The sequence below is a fragment of the Talpa europaea genome (assembly GCF_964194135.1).
Source record: "Talpa europaea genome assembly, chromosome: 7".
Taxonomy (NCBI): domain Eukaryota; kingdom Metazoa; phylum Chordata; class Mammalia; order Eulipotyphla; family Talpidae; genus Talpa; species Talpa europaea.
Genome location: NC_140074.1, coordinates 70,729,125 through 70,747,201, shown reverse-complemented (window position 1 = coordinate 70,747,201; position 18,077 = coordinate 70,729,125). Strand labels below are relative to the sequence as shown.

The following is an 18,077-nucleotide window of genomic DNA, read 5'->3' as shown; positions in this document are numbered from 1 at the left end:
CAGTTCCTAGTCAACAGTGTAGTTCCTGTTCCCCAGTTTGCTTTCCTGAGTTTCACTTCTGGTAAAGGGGGACAGGGGAACAGACGTGGTTGAGGAAAGGTAGGGAGGAATACACCCACATTCTTGCCTGCACAGAACAAGGGCTCTGGAGTCTAATAGGCTTGGAGATGAATTCTGCTTTATCACTCATTAGTTGGGAGACTCTGAGCATCTGCTTCCTCACAAGAGCACTTTTCTCCAACAGTAACTGGGAAGGCTGAATGAGGTAATGAGGGCCTAGATTTAGCATAGTGCTTGGCACACAGCTAGTGCTTCAAAAAGTATTCACTAGCCCCTTCTTGAGGAAGCTTTTAAGAGGGATCCTTATAAGTCCCAGTGCCCTGTAGAGTACAGTTCGAAAACTACTGCCCTGTAGTATCTGATTTGTGGACTTCACTCGCTGGTGAGAAGTCATCCAACGTTCTTCCCAGAAAGTTAAGATAAATAATAATACATTAAAAACAAGGAGCAAATAAATGCTCAAGACTCACTTTTTCTTTTTCCTCCAACAATGCAAGATTTCTGGAGGTCTATACAATGCATCTCCATGCAGTTTTCTAAAAGTCCACTCTGTCCACATAAGCAAATTTTATAACAACCAACTTCCCCCGCAGATGATGGCACTTGGATTAGTGTTCCCTGACGGACCATGAAATCAGATGCCTCTCCCAATTTGCAACCTGGAGACAAAAAAAAAAAAAAAAATTAGCCGAGAGATGGTATTCTTCCATGACACTATTTTATGACATTAAGTTGTATTTCACGTAAGTCTTATAGGTACTCCCTGTAAAGAGTATGCGCCTACTAAAGATTATGTAATAGATGTTCTACCTAATTAAGGAATTGGTTCACTGGCCAAAAACATATCTTCTCAAATGAAATTTCATGTTCTGTGAGATGGTGATGATTAAGGACCTATACACTCCAAAGCTAGCTTCAATTCAGTAAAAAATGCTATGAGATACACAGTTTTTTATTTCTTTGGGTTTGTCAAGGCTATTTGTAAATCATATTTTTTTAATGGTACATGGAAACTGACAGTATCTTGGTCAGGCAAACTTTTAGTCATGGAATGTAAGCATGCTTTACATCCAAAATGGAAAACCTATCCATTTTCAATTTTAACAAGATTCACCTGACTTGTTATATATATTCTATATTGTATATATTTATATTATATATATTATGATGCTACAACCAAATATTATGGTATTATACAAATATTGTAGATGATCCTTTGAATTACGATGCTTATTTAAGTTACTCTCTAATCCATTTTTATTTCACAGATATTAAAAAATAATGATTCTGCTAGGATAAAGAAACATTCTCAATTGGGAAATGGAGTAAAGAAAACAAAATACTGGGCCTCCCCTGGTGGTGCAGGTGGTTGAGCGCCGCACTGTGAAACTGCAGCCTCTGCAGCTCTGGTTCTATCCTGGCTGGCCGGGGAGGGTCCTACATGGTGTGGCAGACCTCTCCTGTCATGCCCGCTGCTCCCCTCAGCAGTGTATTTCAGTTAGTCTGCATGTTCTGTTCCCTACTCTGTCTCTGGTGAATCCTCTCACCCTCCCGCACATCTAGCCTATATCCCGGTTCTTGTATAAATAAATAAATTAAAAAGAAAATACTACCACAAATAGATTCCAAAGGGACCCAGAGAGATATAAGACTTGAAACTAAAGGGCAAAAATTTCCAGCCTTAAGTCATATGCATTCCAACACATCAATCTTTAGGAAGATACTCACACTTCCCATAGAATATGCCATTTCTCCAGATCCAAAGAGAAAGAAAGGTAAAAACCACAATATGTAGTACATTGCCTCTAATTACAACAGGTAAGACAAAGGTCAAAAAGCTAGCCCAAGTTTCTCTCTTCTTTTATAGTCAAGAACTCTGTATTTCATTATGAAAGTCAGGCTTTGGATTGATATTAGTTTACATCTAAATAACCACTAAAAACTACATCAACTTTGTCTCTACACAAATAACTTACTGGGAAACCTCAAATATTACAGAGAAAAAACATAATAAAAAAAAGTAAAGTCCCTTGTAATCTCACTCCAAATTCAACCCTTAGAAAGAAACCCTAGCAGCACATATCTAGACTCATCCCAGAGCCACGCCCATCTGCCTCTCACCTTGAACGCAGGAGTATGGGAGGCAGGGGTCTCCAGATGGGCATCCTTTCCGGTTTACCTCACAGAGTTCATTTGCAGGACAAGGGTTAGGGTTACAGGGGTGAGTCACCTCTTCTACAATGTTACCCAAAGTGCTTGGCCCTGGAAAAAAACAAAAATAGGTCAGTTTAACCAACTCTAAAGAGCGGCAGAAGTCTATAAATTATTTGCATTAATTATGTCTGGAATAATGGAGAGCTCATGAGCATAAAATGAGACCCAGTTCTAGGAAGCTATTAAAATACTCAGATATTGGGCCTCCCCGGTGGCTTAGGGGTTGAGCGCTGGGTTGCGAAGCTGCCCGCAGCCTCTGCAGTGCCGGTTTGATCCCCGGCTGCTCCCCGGCCATTGGAGGAGGGTCCCGCATGGCACGCAGACCTCTCCTGTCGCCCGCTGCTCCCCTCAGCAGTGTATTTCGTCGGTCTGCCTGTTCTGTTCCCCGCTCTGGCTCTGGTGAATTCTTTCACCCTCCCGCGCTTCTGACTGTACCCAGTGCTTATATAAGTAAGTAAATAAATAAATCTTTAAAAAAAAATACTCAGATACTCTTGGTCATCTGTGAATCTAGCATGAACATACATACATTCATTGGTGCCCACAAAATGGCAAGTTCCTGGTACAGAAGTGAACAAAACAGAAATGTCCAACATAGAGCTAACATTCTAGTTGGGAAAGAGTGAGTGTGTGTGTGTGTGTGTGTGTGTGTGTGTGTGTGTGTGAATAAAGAAAAAGATAATGACAAGTGTAAGTAGTGTGAGAGGGTGGGAAATGACAGGAATAGCTTGGTAGGTTGATGAAATAGGTGTTTCTATCTAAGAGGGGTAATTTAGCACCTTGTGCCATATGTGAGAACCATTTATTATGGTGAGAGGAACCCTGTACCATTATTATACTTGTTAACTTGTGAAATAATGACCAAAGACGAGTCTAACTTTAATATAAAGTATATGTGATATTTAAAGAGAGTATTAAAACTCAAACAAATATTGATGTTAGGCCAGACTCAGACTCTCAGGCTAACAGAGGTATAAGAGCTCTTGAGTTCATCTCATCCAGCACAATTATTTTATAAATAGGGAAGCTGAAGCTCAAAAAGCGATCTGTTCGTGTCACAAAGACCTATGATTCTAGTCTAATGTTCTCTTTTTTGCTATACTGGTCACAAAGGCTGAGGGACATAATGTGTTGATCATGAGGAAATGTGGCAGATATTACTATGACAATAGCTGCAAATCTAACACCCACTCTTCTCTTCCTGCTTGCCAAGAGAATTCCAGTTTTACTTAGGTAGCAAGGGTCCACAGTTACAGACATAATCTTCCCAGTTACCCTTATAATTAAGGGTGTTTTTCCCTTAAAGTAGGCTATGGTGGCTAGAATTCAGCAGCCAGGTTGTGGTAATAAAATACATGAAGTAACCTTAATGACTGAAGCCAAGCACTAAGAATAGTGGAGAAAGATAAAAGGAATCTGGATTTCTGATGATGGAGCCACCATGACACCCTGGATTACTTATTTCTGAACTTTCTTTTATTTCTATCTGTTGTTCTCTTATTCATAATTGAATTTAATTCTAACTGACTTAGGAAAACAAAGCAAGTGGGAGCTGAATTGACTGCCTGGCTTTCCAGTCAGCATAAATGCCACCTGGGGGTGGTCTAAACACCCTCTTATCCTAACTTCTTAGTGACCAGTAGTTTCTAAGCTCTGGTTTCCATCAGAAACAGTCACCTTCTGCCAGGAAGCTCAGACCAGGACCCCGCAGTGAGAAACAACTTCTTCTTGTAGGTCTTTGCAAGAGTATTTGGCAGAGAGTAAAAATTCCATTTTCATGTACTAATGCAGATCATCATTCCCACTTCCTGGTCCAATCATGACCAGGAAGCAGCAATGACATGGAGATAGTTATTAGAGAATGCTGGTCCCTGATTCACTGCTGAGGAGTCCTGACTGACAATAGTTAACTACCTCCTCAGACAGATAACGACAATCACTATCGCTACATATATTAAGATGACAATTCTTTCCTGGCCAAAAAGACCAAGCAGATGTGATACAGAGTATGCAACTGAGATAGTATCATTAAACCACATATTCTCAACAGATAGACACTCCTCCAAAGCAGATATTAAATGCGGCAATAGAAAGGAGAAGTATTTGAAATCTGAAGAAACACCATACGGCAAGTCCTGACTTGACATTGTGATAGATTCTTAGAAATGAAATGAAATGAAATGATGGCTGAGATTTCTTTTTCTCAGCAATCTTATAACAAAACAGTTGAATGAAACAATGTGACTAGAGAATCTGCTGTACTTACTGAGGTATGTATCCAAAGGTATACAATTCTCCAGGTCATCTGTGGGTGACAGAAGCTCACAAATACTTTCAGCTGTGTGGTCTTCAGGGAACTTGTTCTGGTCCCCACATTTCTTGAGAATCTCCACACAATCTGATCTTGAAAAGGAAAATACCCACAAATTTAGGGTTCAAGGAACCTCTTCATCATGTTGTCGTAGCCATTATCAATTATGTTTCTGAAACTTTCCAGAAAGTGAGTTTTCATAACTTAACAGTGATTTACAATGGGTCAGGTCTGAGTATGGCAAACGAGAATAGGAGTTACAGCTGACCTCAAGTTGAACAGTAAGTAATATATTTCACTACCAAAGCATCCTTAACTTTCTCTTATCTGAGATCAAAGGACTTGCTCAGATTTTGTCCTTGTATGTACTGTTCCTGCCATCAGTGCCTTTTCACTGTCTTTGAAAGGAAATTAAACTAGACTAATCTTAATTGCTCTTTGTAAAATTACACATCCTTTGTTTCAAGACCTTATACTTGCTTGCTTCTGCCTTTCTTCTCGCCCTTCCCTTGTTTCTCTTTCAAAATCTTTTTAGTTAACAACAAAAAGGTGCTGGTCTATAACAACTGGAAAGTCCACTACTAAAAAATTTCCCAGTCTTAATAGGGATTTGATTCCTTTCATATGTTTTTTATGCTAAGGGTCTATAAATCTCCTATCTGTTGCCTCTTGCTTGTCACTCAACAATTACCTCTTACCTCTCCAGGACTCAGGTCAACCCAAAATCATGTCAGAGACTAGATACAGACCCTGTTTAGGGTTGAAATGACCTTCAGTCATCAAGTGCCCAGCAGCACCGAGTCATACACCAACTTAGGGGCTGGGTATTAACTTGGTCTTGGAAAAAAATTTTGGAAAAAAAAACATTCTTGAAGAGCAGCCAAGACAGATCACGATGTAACTAATGCTTTTGGTTTTACCCATCATAGCAGATTTCATCTTAACTTCATCTTGATCTCCCAGGTAAGCTGTTCATAAAATGTTCACCAGGAATAGGCCCTAAAGATTATATTCACTAATTCTTCACTCATCAAACATTTATGGAATACCTGCTGTGTGTCAGGATTATACTAATCCCAGAGAGGAGAAAAAGAGGAAAGAGGATATATATAAAAGATGAACAAAGAATAAACTCTTCAAGGAGATGAGCATCTAACAGAGGGTACAAGTACACACATTAAAATATAAAAATAGAATTGTGCATAGAAGGTACTCAATAAATGTTTCTTGAACTAAGTTCCTTAAGAGAAATACAAATAAAGGTGTAAATTATTATCAGCTGGAGAAATCTGGGTTAAGATGAACTGTACACATGACAGAGGTCCCAGCAGGTATGCCGTTAGGTTTGTGTGATTCACTCTGTGACATTTGTGCAAGGACAAAACTGCCTAGAAATGCATTTTGCAGAACATATCCTGTCATTAAGCCATACCTGACTTATTTGGGAGGGGCTAAGAAGGATGGGTAGTGATGAGTGGGAATGGCGGAGAGAGTATTTCAATCATAGGTGGAGGAAGTATGAAGAGATATTGGCAAAGGGAAAGTGGTGGAAGAGAAAACTCTAAAGGTTGGCTGTGGGTAGAGGTCATGGAGGTTCTGAACCAAAATTGAGTCATTATGACGAAAGCAGCTTACTTGCAAATAATGCTTCCCCGGGATTTACTATGACATGGTTTAATTTGCAGTGAACAAGCTATTGCTTTCCACATTTCTGGCTGGCACTTCTTAATGTCAAGAACAGGTATATTGATAAATGGCATCTTTATGCTTCCTTTCTCCCACAGCTTCATGTCATTCATGGCTCCTTGATCTGACTGAGCATTACAACTCCTGAAAAGTTCTGTTGGCCTACAGAGAAAAAGGGTCAGAGAGAATCAAGAGGCAATTATTTTTTAGAAAAGCAATGGGTAAAATCCTGACATATTACAGCATCAGCAAAATCTGATATTCCTAAAAAAGAAAGTACTACACCCCAGCAAAGGATTATCAGCTTTTACTGTCTAGGATTCAGTAGAGATACTAGCATCAAGCTTCTGAATGCATGTTTTCTTTTTAATAAAGACTTTTGTGAGACCATTAAAACTTCAGAAAGCTCTGGACAGGACTATCATCTTTAGATTAAAATTGAAATATAAAAATGTATTAAAAATGCATAGATTTTGTGAGTATAATTTGATGTGATTTGTCAGATGTGTACATCCATAAAAGCACATCCAAATCAATTAGAGAGCATTTTTATGATGTAAGAAAGTTCTCTTGTTGGGTTCAATCAATATTCTCTACCACCATTCATGTTTATATCCCTATAGATTAATTTTGTGCATTGTAGAACTTTATATAAACAGAGTCATACTTTATGTGCTCTTTTGAATTTGGTGACTTTAGCTACTAAACCTTTTCAAGATTTATGCAGGTTATTGTATATATAAATTGTTCCCTTTTGTATCTGAGTAGTATCCATTAATAAATGAACACAATTTGTTTATCCTAGTGGGTTTCAAGACCCATTTATACTTTTAAAATTATTGAGTTCTCAAAGAGCTTTCATCTGTGTGGATTTTGTCCACCAATTTCAATCATATAAATCAAAATGCAAAGATTTTTAAAGTAGTTATTAATACATTAAAAATGATAAATGAGGGCCTCCCTGCTGGTGCAAGAGGTTAAGCACAGCACTGTGAAGCTATCCACAGACTGCAGCTCGAGTTCGATCCCCAGCTGATCAGGGAGCTACCCACATGGTGCAGCAGACCTCTCCTGTCTCACCTGCTGCTCCCCTCAACAGTGTATTTCAGTCAGTCTGCCTGTTCTGCTTCCCACTCTGTCTCTGGTGAATCCTCTCATGCCCTCACACCTTGGGCCTGTCCCCCAGTTTTTGTATGCGTAAGTAAATAAATCTTAAAAAAAATAAAATTAAATGATAAATGATAACAAATGCATTACACGTCAGTGTAATACTTTTATGAAGAATAACTATATTTTCTAAAACAAAACAAAAATTAGTTTTAAAAACTTGAAATCTCTCTACCTTTAATCTGCTGCTATATCTCATGTCTTATAGCATCTGGAAAACTCCACTGCTCACTCTTATGAAAATGAGTGCAAAAGGGTTTGGGGGGACTATGGACAATACTGAGAAATGCTGGTTTATTCCTTTATCTCTTTCTAGAAGTTAAGATTGTTTCCAGTTCTTGTGGCTACAAGTGGCACTGTTGGTTTATAAATTTCTAAGACATCGCTAAACTCTTCCAAAGCAGTCATGCTATTTTTACACTTTCATCACCAATACAGAAGAGTTTCAGTTGCTTTATATGCTCATCTTTTTAGCGGCAGTCATTCCATTAGTATGTAGTGGTATCCCATTGGTTTTAATTTGCATTTTGCTGATGACTAATCACGTGGAGCACCTTTTAATGCACTCATTGGATACTTGGATATCTTTTTCAAAAAGATAAAAAAAAAAAACAGGACATTCATCGAGTAGCTAATCACTGAAATCTTTAAGATGAACTGAACACTGCAACAAGGGCTCTCCCAGCGTTCGGTGTTGTTGCCTCATGGAATTCGCATCAGATTGAGGATTTTTCCACCTATTCTATTTGCTGAAAATTTTAAAATCATGAATGGGGGCAGTGAATTTTGTCAAATGCTGTTTTCTCAATCTACTAGGTCTTAGTAAGTAACGCCCTAACTAAGGACATTTCTCCTTTATTTTGTTCATCTACTGAAGTGCATTAACTTTTAAATGTTGAACCAACTAAGCTCTCCCAGAATAAGCATTAGTGATAACTTCTTATACTTTTTACATATTATTCTTCCTTTTAGACCTGAAATTCATCTTTTTTCATCAGAGTGAAGAATTTTAGCTGTGTAAGATTATAGGCAACAAATTCTCTCAGCTTTAAAAAATATAGCTACAAAAAGCTGTACCTCACCTTAATTTTTGAAGAAAGAATACTTTCAATGAATAGAAATAAAATTCTGGTTTGATTTTTTTTTCTCCGAGTACTTTAAAGATATCACTTTATGTTCTCTTGTGCCATTGTTTTTAAAGCTGTCATATTGTTATTTCATTATATTATAATGTCCTACTCCCCCTGTTAGGCTGCTTTTAAGGTTTTTTCCTTCCCCCGCCCACTTTGGTTTTCACCAGGTTGACCATGGTGGGTTAGCTGTGGGTCTTTGTATTTTATTTGACTTGGGATTTGCTAAGCTTCTCCATGAAGTAAATCAATGTATTTGACCAAGTTTAATCTATATTTAATAAACTATCCTTCTGCTCCTTTCTTTTTTTTCCTATAAATTCCAATTACAGATGGTAGATCACATTTTCTCTCTTTTTTTTTAAAAAGATTTATTTATTTATGCATACAAGAGCTGGGGTACAGGCCAGAGATGCAGGGGGTGAGAGGATTCACCAGAGACAGAGTGGGGAGCAGAACAGGCAGACTGACTGAAGTACACTGCTGAGAGGAGCAGCAGGCGAGACAGGAGAGGTCTGCCTCGCCATGTGGGTTGCTCCCTGGCCAGCCAGGGATCAAACTCGTGCTGCCAGAGGCTGTGGATTGCTTCACAGTATGGTGCTTAATCCCTTGCACCAACAGGGAGGCCCCACATTTTTTCTTTGTGCTGCAGTTTAGATACCTTCGATTGAGCCATTTTCAAGTGACTATTCTCTTATGTCTAAATTTTTCATTCCTTTCAATAAATTTCTGATTTCAGATAGTGTAGCTTTTAATTCTAGAATTTCCACTTCAATTTTTTTAAACCTGACTTAAGAAGTTTATTTTCCAACTTACTTCAATCACCTCAACTGAATCTTATTTTATTTTATGACTTCCAGTTTCTTCAATGGTTTAGGTCTGGGTTCTGATGTTTTTTTAAATAGACAGTATATGAGGAAGCAGAGAAGCTACAGGTTACCTGGTGAGAGAGTTGAAACCCAAACTTAGCAGTGAGGCTTAGGAACCTGTGCTCTTTCTTCTTCCCACTTGATTTTTTTAAATAAGAATTTCCATATTTCTCCCCAGACTCTCCACATCCTCACCTGTATCCATCTTTACTTATAGAACCTTTAACTTGTCTATCATGTTAAATTTAACATGTAATTAAAGTCCTTATCTGCTAAGTCCAGTATCTCAGTCATTTGCCTCTTCTCTTGATTGAGTCACATTTTCCTGTCTCCCCTTCATTTCTGGTAGTTTTGTTTATACGATGGCCATTGAGAGTAATATCTTAGGGAGTAGTTTCAGGTTTTGTTGGCATCTTTCAGTTTTAGCCCTATCCCTAAGATGTGATCCTTACTCCCAAGGTGTGGCCTGAATGGCCTTTTAATAAAAAACTAGGTCCCTCTAACTTGGCATGACTTGAATTCCAAACTCTGCCCCTCAACAGACAACTACTACAATCTGTGTTTATCTTATTTCAGCTTCCCAGCTATTATATGCCCCTGGGTTCCTTATAGTCTCACTTTATGCAAGTGTAATTCAGGAGGAAGTCAAGGATATAAAGTGGGGGAGGTTGTATGCAGACTATGGGTCTCCTTTTGTGGGTTTCTTCTTTCTGGGATTTTCTCTTCACTATCAATATCAATTTGACAGCCCCAAACACTTATGGGCTAATACTTTGGCCCAAGACTGCTGCGTTCTGCCTCAATTTTATTCCCCAAGTAAAGGGAAAAGTACCCACGAAGGAAAAACTAGATTATGTGGTTCTCATTCAGCGTGGTTTTTCCTATTAAAGAGATGTAAGCCCCTCCTTTTCTTTATTTCAGTCAGTTACTAATGCCTTCAAAACAATCATTCTTTTATATATTGTGCAGAGTATTGGCAGGAGAGATAATCTGAATCTAATTATACTACCTTTATCGGAAGCTAGGATGATGTGTCCAAATTTAATTTTGGACATTTCACAGATTTCAATCTCTAACTCAGATCCATATTGGCTAACAACTCTATCACCAGTTGTAAAGACAGCTCAATTTTCTTACTTGAAGTGAAAATCTGAATACTTTAAGAGGACAGAATATGTATTAGCTTGAAGTAAACATCCTCTGAACTTGCTTCTGGCTCAACTGAATTATTCTCTTCCTTTTTGCTGCCTTGATCCCTGAACTACAACTTAAAAAACCAGTCTCCTTTTCTTTAAAAGCTCTCCCTTTTTTAACTTCTCTGAGATGACCTTCCCTATGCTTCTAGATGCTGTTTTGCTGTTTTTCGTACTGTTTCTCCAGTCATTAATTCAGTTCTTGGCTCCCAATTTTTCTTATATTTAATATCTCAAGAAAACACCTAATTTGAATTGATTCTGTAAAGAAAATATTTTTGTGTGAAATAGGGAACTCACTGAGTGGAGGCTGCACAGTCTGAAGGTCCTTTCAAATAAACTGTCCCTGGGAGGGTATCTGAATGACCACATAAATTATTGGGGTGTCGGAAAAGTCATGACATATTTTTGCTTGAAAAACACAGAAAAAAATATATCATGATTTTCTGACAACTCAGTATTTTGTAATGCATTGTTTCCACTGTTAGTATCGTAGAAGGAAGTGGGGAAGGATGGCAGATTTCAAGTTGAACTCTAGAAACTTGAAGTATCTCTAGATTAGAAGGGTCTTTGTTACAGTGCTTCCTTTCTCAGAGATGATTTACCAGATGGAATATAGTGTGAGAGATGAAACCATAAAAAGACATTACTTCTTTTTAACTAGAAGGAACAAAATTAGAGTTAAGTGGTATTTTTACTTATTTAATAACAAGATAATTAATGATAAAATATTTCCATTGCTTCTACCTGTTGTTAAAATTAGTACAGTATGTAAGGTTTCTACAGCCCAACTGGCAAGGTTCTCGAACATCTGCCAAACAGGTCAACATGGACACTTCCACTGGATTAAATTCACAAAAGCGATCAAATTCTTGCCAACTCTGTGTATTGCCCCAGCTCATGCTATAAAGTTTAGTACACAGTTCCCTGAAACAGAAGCAGAAACATAAATGAGACAAATGAATAGATATTTAATTTGCGTCAAGTTCAAACACTATGACTTATACTTTAGAATGTAAAAAGGTAAAAACCTCCAAAACTAAGTAAGCTCTCTTAGGATGTAGCTCCAGAAAAAGTCATCTTTCAGTGAGGCTTCTTCTATCATCCATCTCTTTCCTTTTTGTCATGGCTGCTAGAAAGCTCAGTGCTAAATTTAATGTTTAGCTATAATATATGTATATCTTTATTCCTGGCACAAATATTTCTCTTCATATTTCTGATCTCTGTTTTACCTTTAAAGTAAGCTAAAGCATTTGGTTTTATCTCCACAAAGCTATATTCTACTATGTTTATGTTTCAATCACAGGAGGCAAAACTGACACAGTTCTCAGATTTCTTTTAAGAAACATTACAGACTTAAGAGTTTACTGGTTTCCCTGAAAGACTATCCCAAAGCCAGTTACAGCCCTTAAGAAATACCAAGGCAGCCTAAATGTAAAGGTTTATGAATTCCAATGTTACTACATCCTAGTGTAAACACATACCATTTATATTTTCAGTACCTGAAGATTACACCATGAACTTAAAATGTGTGTATAATAGCTAACATAATATCTGCATTATATTCAAAATGTTTTCACTAAATTCACTAAATTTACATTTATAAATATCATATATGCATGATACAACATTTTAATACTGCTGAAATATGCAAAGGCACAAGCAAAAGTCTTCACTCTTGTCACACTTTGACTCATAATTACACCATAAGAAGGATGTCTTTTATAGGTTCGTTTAGTTACTCTACCCAAATGTAGAGTGCCTTTTGTGTGACGACCTGTTCAAAGCACTGGATATGCAGTCGTGAATAAAATGATAAGGCTCTTGCTCTTAAAAGAGAATACACATCATGGGAATGTGGAGATCAAGTTACATCAGGTACCTTTCATCTGGAAACCAGCCCTTTCTTTAGTCCTTAACTCTATGACCTTGGACGGGTCAATAAATATCTCAGAGTTAGTTTTCTCAAACAAACAGGAACTATACAAATTGATACTAATTATAAGATGATATCAATCATCTTTTAAGGGTTCATGAGGGTGAAATAAGATGTAATGAAAGCATTCACATACCATAGTATTTCTTCCTGGAGTTATTCGGGATAGCAGATTCATTTCATTCTAATCTTTAGTGGTTTTAGGATATAACTCTTCTGTGGATATTCAAAGAATCTTTCAGCATCCCTTGTATGACTATATTTATTAACTCCTACCAGCAATTCAATTTTCTTAATTACAGGACAACTTCTCTTTAAGCCCTCCTGTTAATTTTCTTCAGCTATTTTACAAAGTTTTAATATCTTTGGTAAAGCTATTTTAGATATAATTTTTTTGGTTGAGATTTTTCTCTTTATTCTCTTTCTTTTTTGAGGTAACATTAGTTTACATTACTCATCAAGTTGACTACATTACATTTTCTCACCATGCCCAGACTTAAGTCTCCATCTACCACCAACCAACCAGGCCCTTTTACCTATTCCCTGGTCTCTGTGATTTTCCATTAAAGGTCCATCCAAGTGAGAAACCACATGAAAGATGATTTCATTCCTACTTTGTCATATTCATTTCAGGATATTCTACTCCTGTGTGATCTATTTTTGCTCAAAATATCTCTAATAAACCAAACTTTTATTTGATCTGTCTTCTACCATGACCTTAGTTTAGTTATCTCTATTTATTCTTGCCTCTAGATTGTATTTCCTCCATTCCATACTTTATTGTACATTTTTTATTCCTAAGAGTATCACCCAAATGAACACTGATACACTAACTTGGACATAAGTGATAGAACAGTTATTCACCAATATATACAAAAGGTTGATTAAGTTGAAAGTTTCATAATTTAACAAAAAGAATATCCACTAAATGTTATATCAAAAATCTTACTTGATGATAACCTTGAAGGCAGAATCCATATTGCATTATCCTTCACTATTCATCGCCCTGCCAATGCTAATCTCCACATCCTGACAGTGCTTTTAGCAGTCAATGTACAAAAACAATGTTTTGTATATATATGATGCTCAAAAAATATTTGCTGGATGAAAAAAATAAAATACCTTATATCTTCTAAACTCTCAAGTCTACACACCTCAAGAATACCACATGCATTTGCAAAACCTACAATCATTAGTTAAAATGCTATTTTCTGCTGGCTTTAATATAAAAAAAATGAGATAATACTGACCTACAGGTTGAAGTATTTGCTTTAGAACAACAATGTAATTTAGCCCCATCAAGGCCCGTAGAGGGAGGAGGGTGTAAGGTGACTCCAGGGTGAACAGACTGTGAGCTTTCAAGAAAACACTGCCAAAGAGGATCCTGAGGCAAGGGCTGGTTCTTACAACCCTCGATGAGGCCATCAACAATCTCCATTTCTGTTTTCTTAGACATCAGGATTCTCTTGCAGGCATTTTGGCAAGCATGGTCTTCAGCTCTGTCACAGCAATATAAACCTACATTTCCAGAATATAAGTGGCTTAATCAGCTGTTTCATGTCACACACTGCTCAGAAGTACATGGTGGTGTACTGGAAACCACTACTTCCCTGACTCATCTGTCAGTGTCTGCTGCATACATGGTCTACCAAATTCTCCATCACTTTGCAGTGCAGCGAACAGGCAAGGAGCCAAAGTGGACATGGTATCTGTTACCAGATTTCACTATTATCCCCAAGCATGGAGACTCTAGCCCCATCCCCATATGTACAACTACCCACACCTAGTAAGCCCTCATATACAAGGTATTTTATGTTCTTGAAAAGGTATCATAGATCAAACTGGAATTATTTTGTGTTAGAAACATGCCTAAAAGGGATTATGTTCTTGACATAATGAGAGAGATGACTAATCTTAATTGTAATAACCAAAATACCATATTTTGATATTCTGGGATATTAAGATTTTACATTATCAGTGGAAGTTAATTAATCTAAGTTGTAATTTAAATAATACAATAGATTAGCGAGGTTATCTTTTTGCTTCCATCTTTAACAAGATATCAATTTGCTTCCATCTTTAATTGTCTACAAAGAATCAGAAAGTAAAAGAACACTTTTACTAGAATACAGAATTCAGAAGGGTTTTGTTGAAGCAGCTTTTTCATGCCTTTAACTTTTTAAGAAACCTATTCAGGCATATCTGTAGCTTTCTTTTCCAGGTCTTATATGGATTAGCACAGATATTTGAAATGATTTTTCTTTTACCCTTAAAACATCTTTCTGCTTTTCTTCTCTTTTTATTTTCTGAGCTGTTAATACCTTAGCTTCAGCAGCACATTTGTAGGGTCTGAATGTCAGTGAAGACAGATCTGCCTTTAAAATGGATGAAGGTTGTTAGTGGTAAACATTTCAATCATTGTCTGATTTTCACTAGTGACAGCACAGATGACCTAAGTCTTTAAGCTCTGCTTTCATTGCTGGCCAAACAGGCACACAGCACTTCCTCTGAGTTTAGAAAAATGTCTTTCAATATCCCAGTGTACATCAAAACACTCGCATCTGGCTTATAAGTCAGTCTTTTGTCAGTGTGGTTGGTTGTTCACTTCTCTAAAGCCGAACACCTCTAGTTGAAGAAAAGGGAATAGTGGACAAACTAAGCTGAGGTTTGAAGACCTAATCAGGCACTGGTTCATGAATTAAGCTTTGATTTTAAAAAGTATCAGAATCTCCTCTCATTTTCAAGATATTTTTATTACAAAAGTTACACAATTCATTGGTAAAAATTCAAACATTACAGATACATATAGTGTGGAAAAATACATATGGAACTAACGTATCACACTATATGGTTAGGTCAGCAACTTGCTTATTTGCTTATTATATCTCGGACTTCTTTCTATGTAAACATATCTTTTTTCTTTTGTTGTTTCTATAGTGTTATATTTAGACCATAATTTAGTTAATCAGTTTAAATCAATACCCTACTGATGGATATGTAGATTATTTATAATTTTTCTCTATTATCACCCATGTAGTGAACATCACTTATATACATAGATACAATGTAATTTTGCAAATTTGTAAGTTTTCTTGCTGGATAAATTCTGAGAAATGGAATTACCAGTTCAAAAGATAGGGCTATTTGAAATGATCGTAGTCCTAAACCAACTTCCCTGGAACATATCCAAACCAATGAATTTTGCAAACCTCAGAATAGATAGCCTGCGCCTCATTCACTCAATAGCTCCATCTTTCTTGGTACTTTGTAGCTGTGACAATAATGACCAATCTGAGTAATCTAAACACCAAAGGAAGTCTGGTGCTTCCCAAATAACCCAGTCTTTAAATACATACAAGACTTTTTTTACCTTTTTATGTATCACTTTACCAAAGAATGAAATGAAAGGCACATGACCTTTTACTTACTATCTGTTGGGTTCCTCATTGGGTAAGACTGGGTGTAATTGTTCACACAGTGTATTAATTGTGGACTAACAGAGGCACAATAATTTTCCACTGCTTTGATTTGAGATGGACCAGGAGAAGAGTCTGTTCGAAAAATGGCTTGACAGTATTCACGACAATTTGTGTGATGGCCTGCGTAACTGCAACAAACTGAGCCCACTACGGGGAAGAAAAAGGAGATGATGTTGAAATGGAAACAGCTATTTTTTAACATTAAATCATCATCATAATGATGGGACAACAAATGACTTTTTGATTTTGGAAAGTAAAACTGTGTCATATAAATACTCAGAATCAGCACTACTGGTGGTGCAGCCCCAGGAAGATGCGGTCACTCCCTCATGTAAGAAGGTCCCAGGCCCAGTGGTTCTCAGAAGGAGCAGTATCATCCCCCAGGGAGACTCTGGACACAGGCAGAAGTATTTCTGGTTTTCACAATGACTTGGGGCATAAAGGTCAGGGCTGTTAAATGCTCTGCTCTGTAGAGCACCGTCTCACATAGCCTAAGCTGTCTGCCAAAGTGGTGACAGTGTGCATGTGGAGACCACTGCAACAGTTTCTTTCTACATTAAATTTGTAGAGATTTATAAGGAAAGCGAAACAAAACATAATAAATAAAACCAAAATAAAGTCCCAAATGACTCACATATATAAAATAGAATCAGCAGAAACAGGGATGTCTCATACTTAACAACCATGTAACTGTATCTTGAAGAAAAATCCTAAAAATTCTCTACTGTTTTAACCTCTCCAAGAATGTGCCTAAGTTGAAAGTCTTCCCTTATAGCTGACATGCCCTGCATTAATACTGAAAAATAAAAATATCCACATGTGAAATAAATATGATTCTGAATATATGTATTTTTAAAAATCAAGGGGTACCATTTTAAGTATCAGGGGTTAACTAGGCAAGCAGGTAGGGGTGGAAGCAGATGTGGCATTTATAATGGAGATGTGCAAGGTGAGGCTAAGGGCTCTGTAGTAAGTTGAAGGCAACCAGGGTAAAGCTATGGCACCTAGGATATCTCTGATAATTATCAGAAATGTTGTAGAAGGAATCAGAATCGGGTTTCTGGTGAGTTCCACAGACCAGAAAATGAGCAGGAAATTCAGGGAACTTCCAGAAATAATGATAAGATAAAATCATATACAATGAACTAAATGAGGACTTGACTAATATAGCTCAGAGTTTCCTGCAGCAGGAAACTGTTTCATAACTATTTTGTACAATTTAAGGTCCTGACTTGAAATTACTACCAAACTTACTGTGTTCTTTGCTGAATTATTCATTTTCATCACAAAGAACACATTCTTAAATTTAGATATAATCTACATATAAAATTATATTGGCTTCAGGAGTCCAATACAATGATTCATGACATACACCACCACAAAAAAGAATTGTTAGTGGCTACATTTATCATTGTCACCCTCAATGAGGATAAACTGGAGATGGTGATGGAGAAGGCTGAGGACAGAGAAGACAAGTGAGAACAGAACAAGGATGCCTATATCCCAATTCCCTCCCTAGGCTGGCTCCTTCAACAATGTGGGAGAACATAAGATTTGCCCAGAGACTACCTGGGAAATCTTGAACTAAGCCTATATTTGAAAGAGTAGAAGATAAAGTATAGATAGTAATGATTCTTACACCTCACTGCCAGGCTAATCAAAACAACTCTTTGTTCCTCAGCTGTGTTTTCCACCTTCACTGCTCTAACTCTCTCCTTCTCCTGGAATTCCCTTTCTCCAGTCTCCACTGTTCACATCTTGTCCATCCTTCAGGGCCCAGCTCAGCTACCAGCTCCATGACGTAACTTCTAAGCACCCCTGCAGGATGTGATCTCACCTTCCTCTGGACTTGAGAAAAACTTTACCACCACATCATCCCACATCCACTATGTCGCAGGATTCTTTGTGTATGGGTTGTGTTCTTACAGATGTGTTTGCCAGCCTAGACCAAGTGGACAATGTCTGCTGAATGAACAGGGAGGTGGCCCTGGCCAGGGATGCCTTATGTTGGGGAGCTTTACTTCTGAAAGCG

The 18,077-nt window shown here is 37.4% G+C and overlaps 1 protein-coding gene across 1 annotated transcript in view; it reads right to left on the bottom strand.

Moving 5' to 3' along the window:
- The window catches only part of RECK (reversion inducing cysteine rich protein with kazal motifs), a gene marked incomplete at both ends in the record, with an annotated part of 70,879 nt that overhangs the window by 15,696 nt on the left and 37,106 nt on the right, over positions 1–18,077 (bottom strand). Inside the window, 7 exons of the mRNA XM_084237648.1 lie at positions 531–719; positions 2,182–2,322; positions 4,541–4,677; positions 6,221–6,433; positions 11,378–11,557; positions 13,817–14,084; positions 15,995–16,192. Coding sequence (XP_084093774.1) covers positions 531–719; positions 2,182–2,322; positions 4,541–4,677; positions 6,221–6,433; positions 11,378–11,557; positions 13,817–14,084; positions 15,995–16,192 — 1,326 coding nt within the window. The remainder of the gene's footprint in view (positions 1–530; positions 720–2,181; positions 2,323–4,540; positions 4,678–6,220; positions 6,434–11,377; positions 11,558–13,816; positions 14,085–15,994; positions 16,193–18,077) is intronic.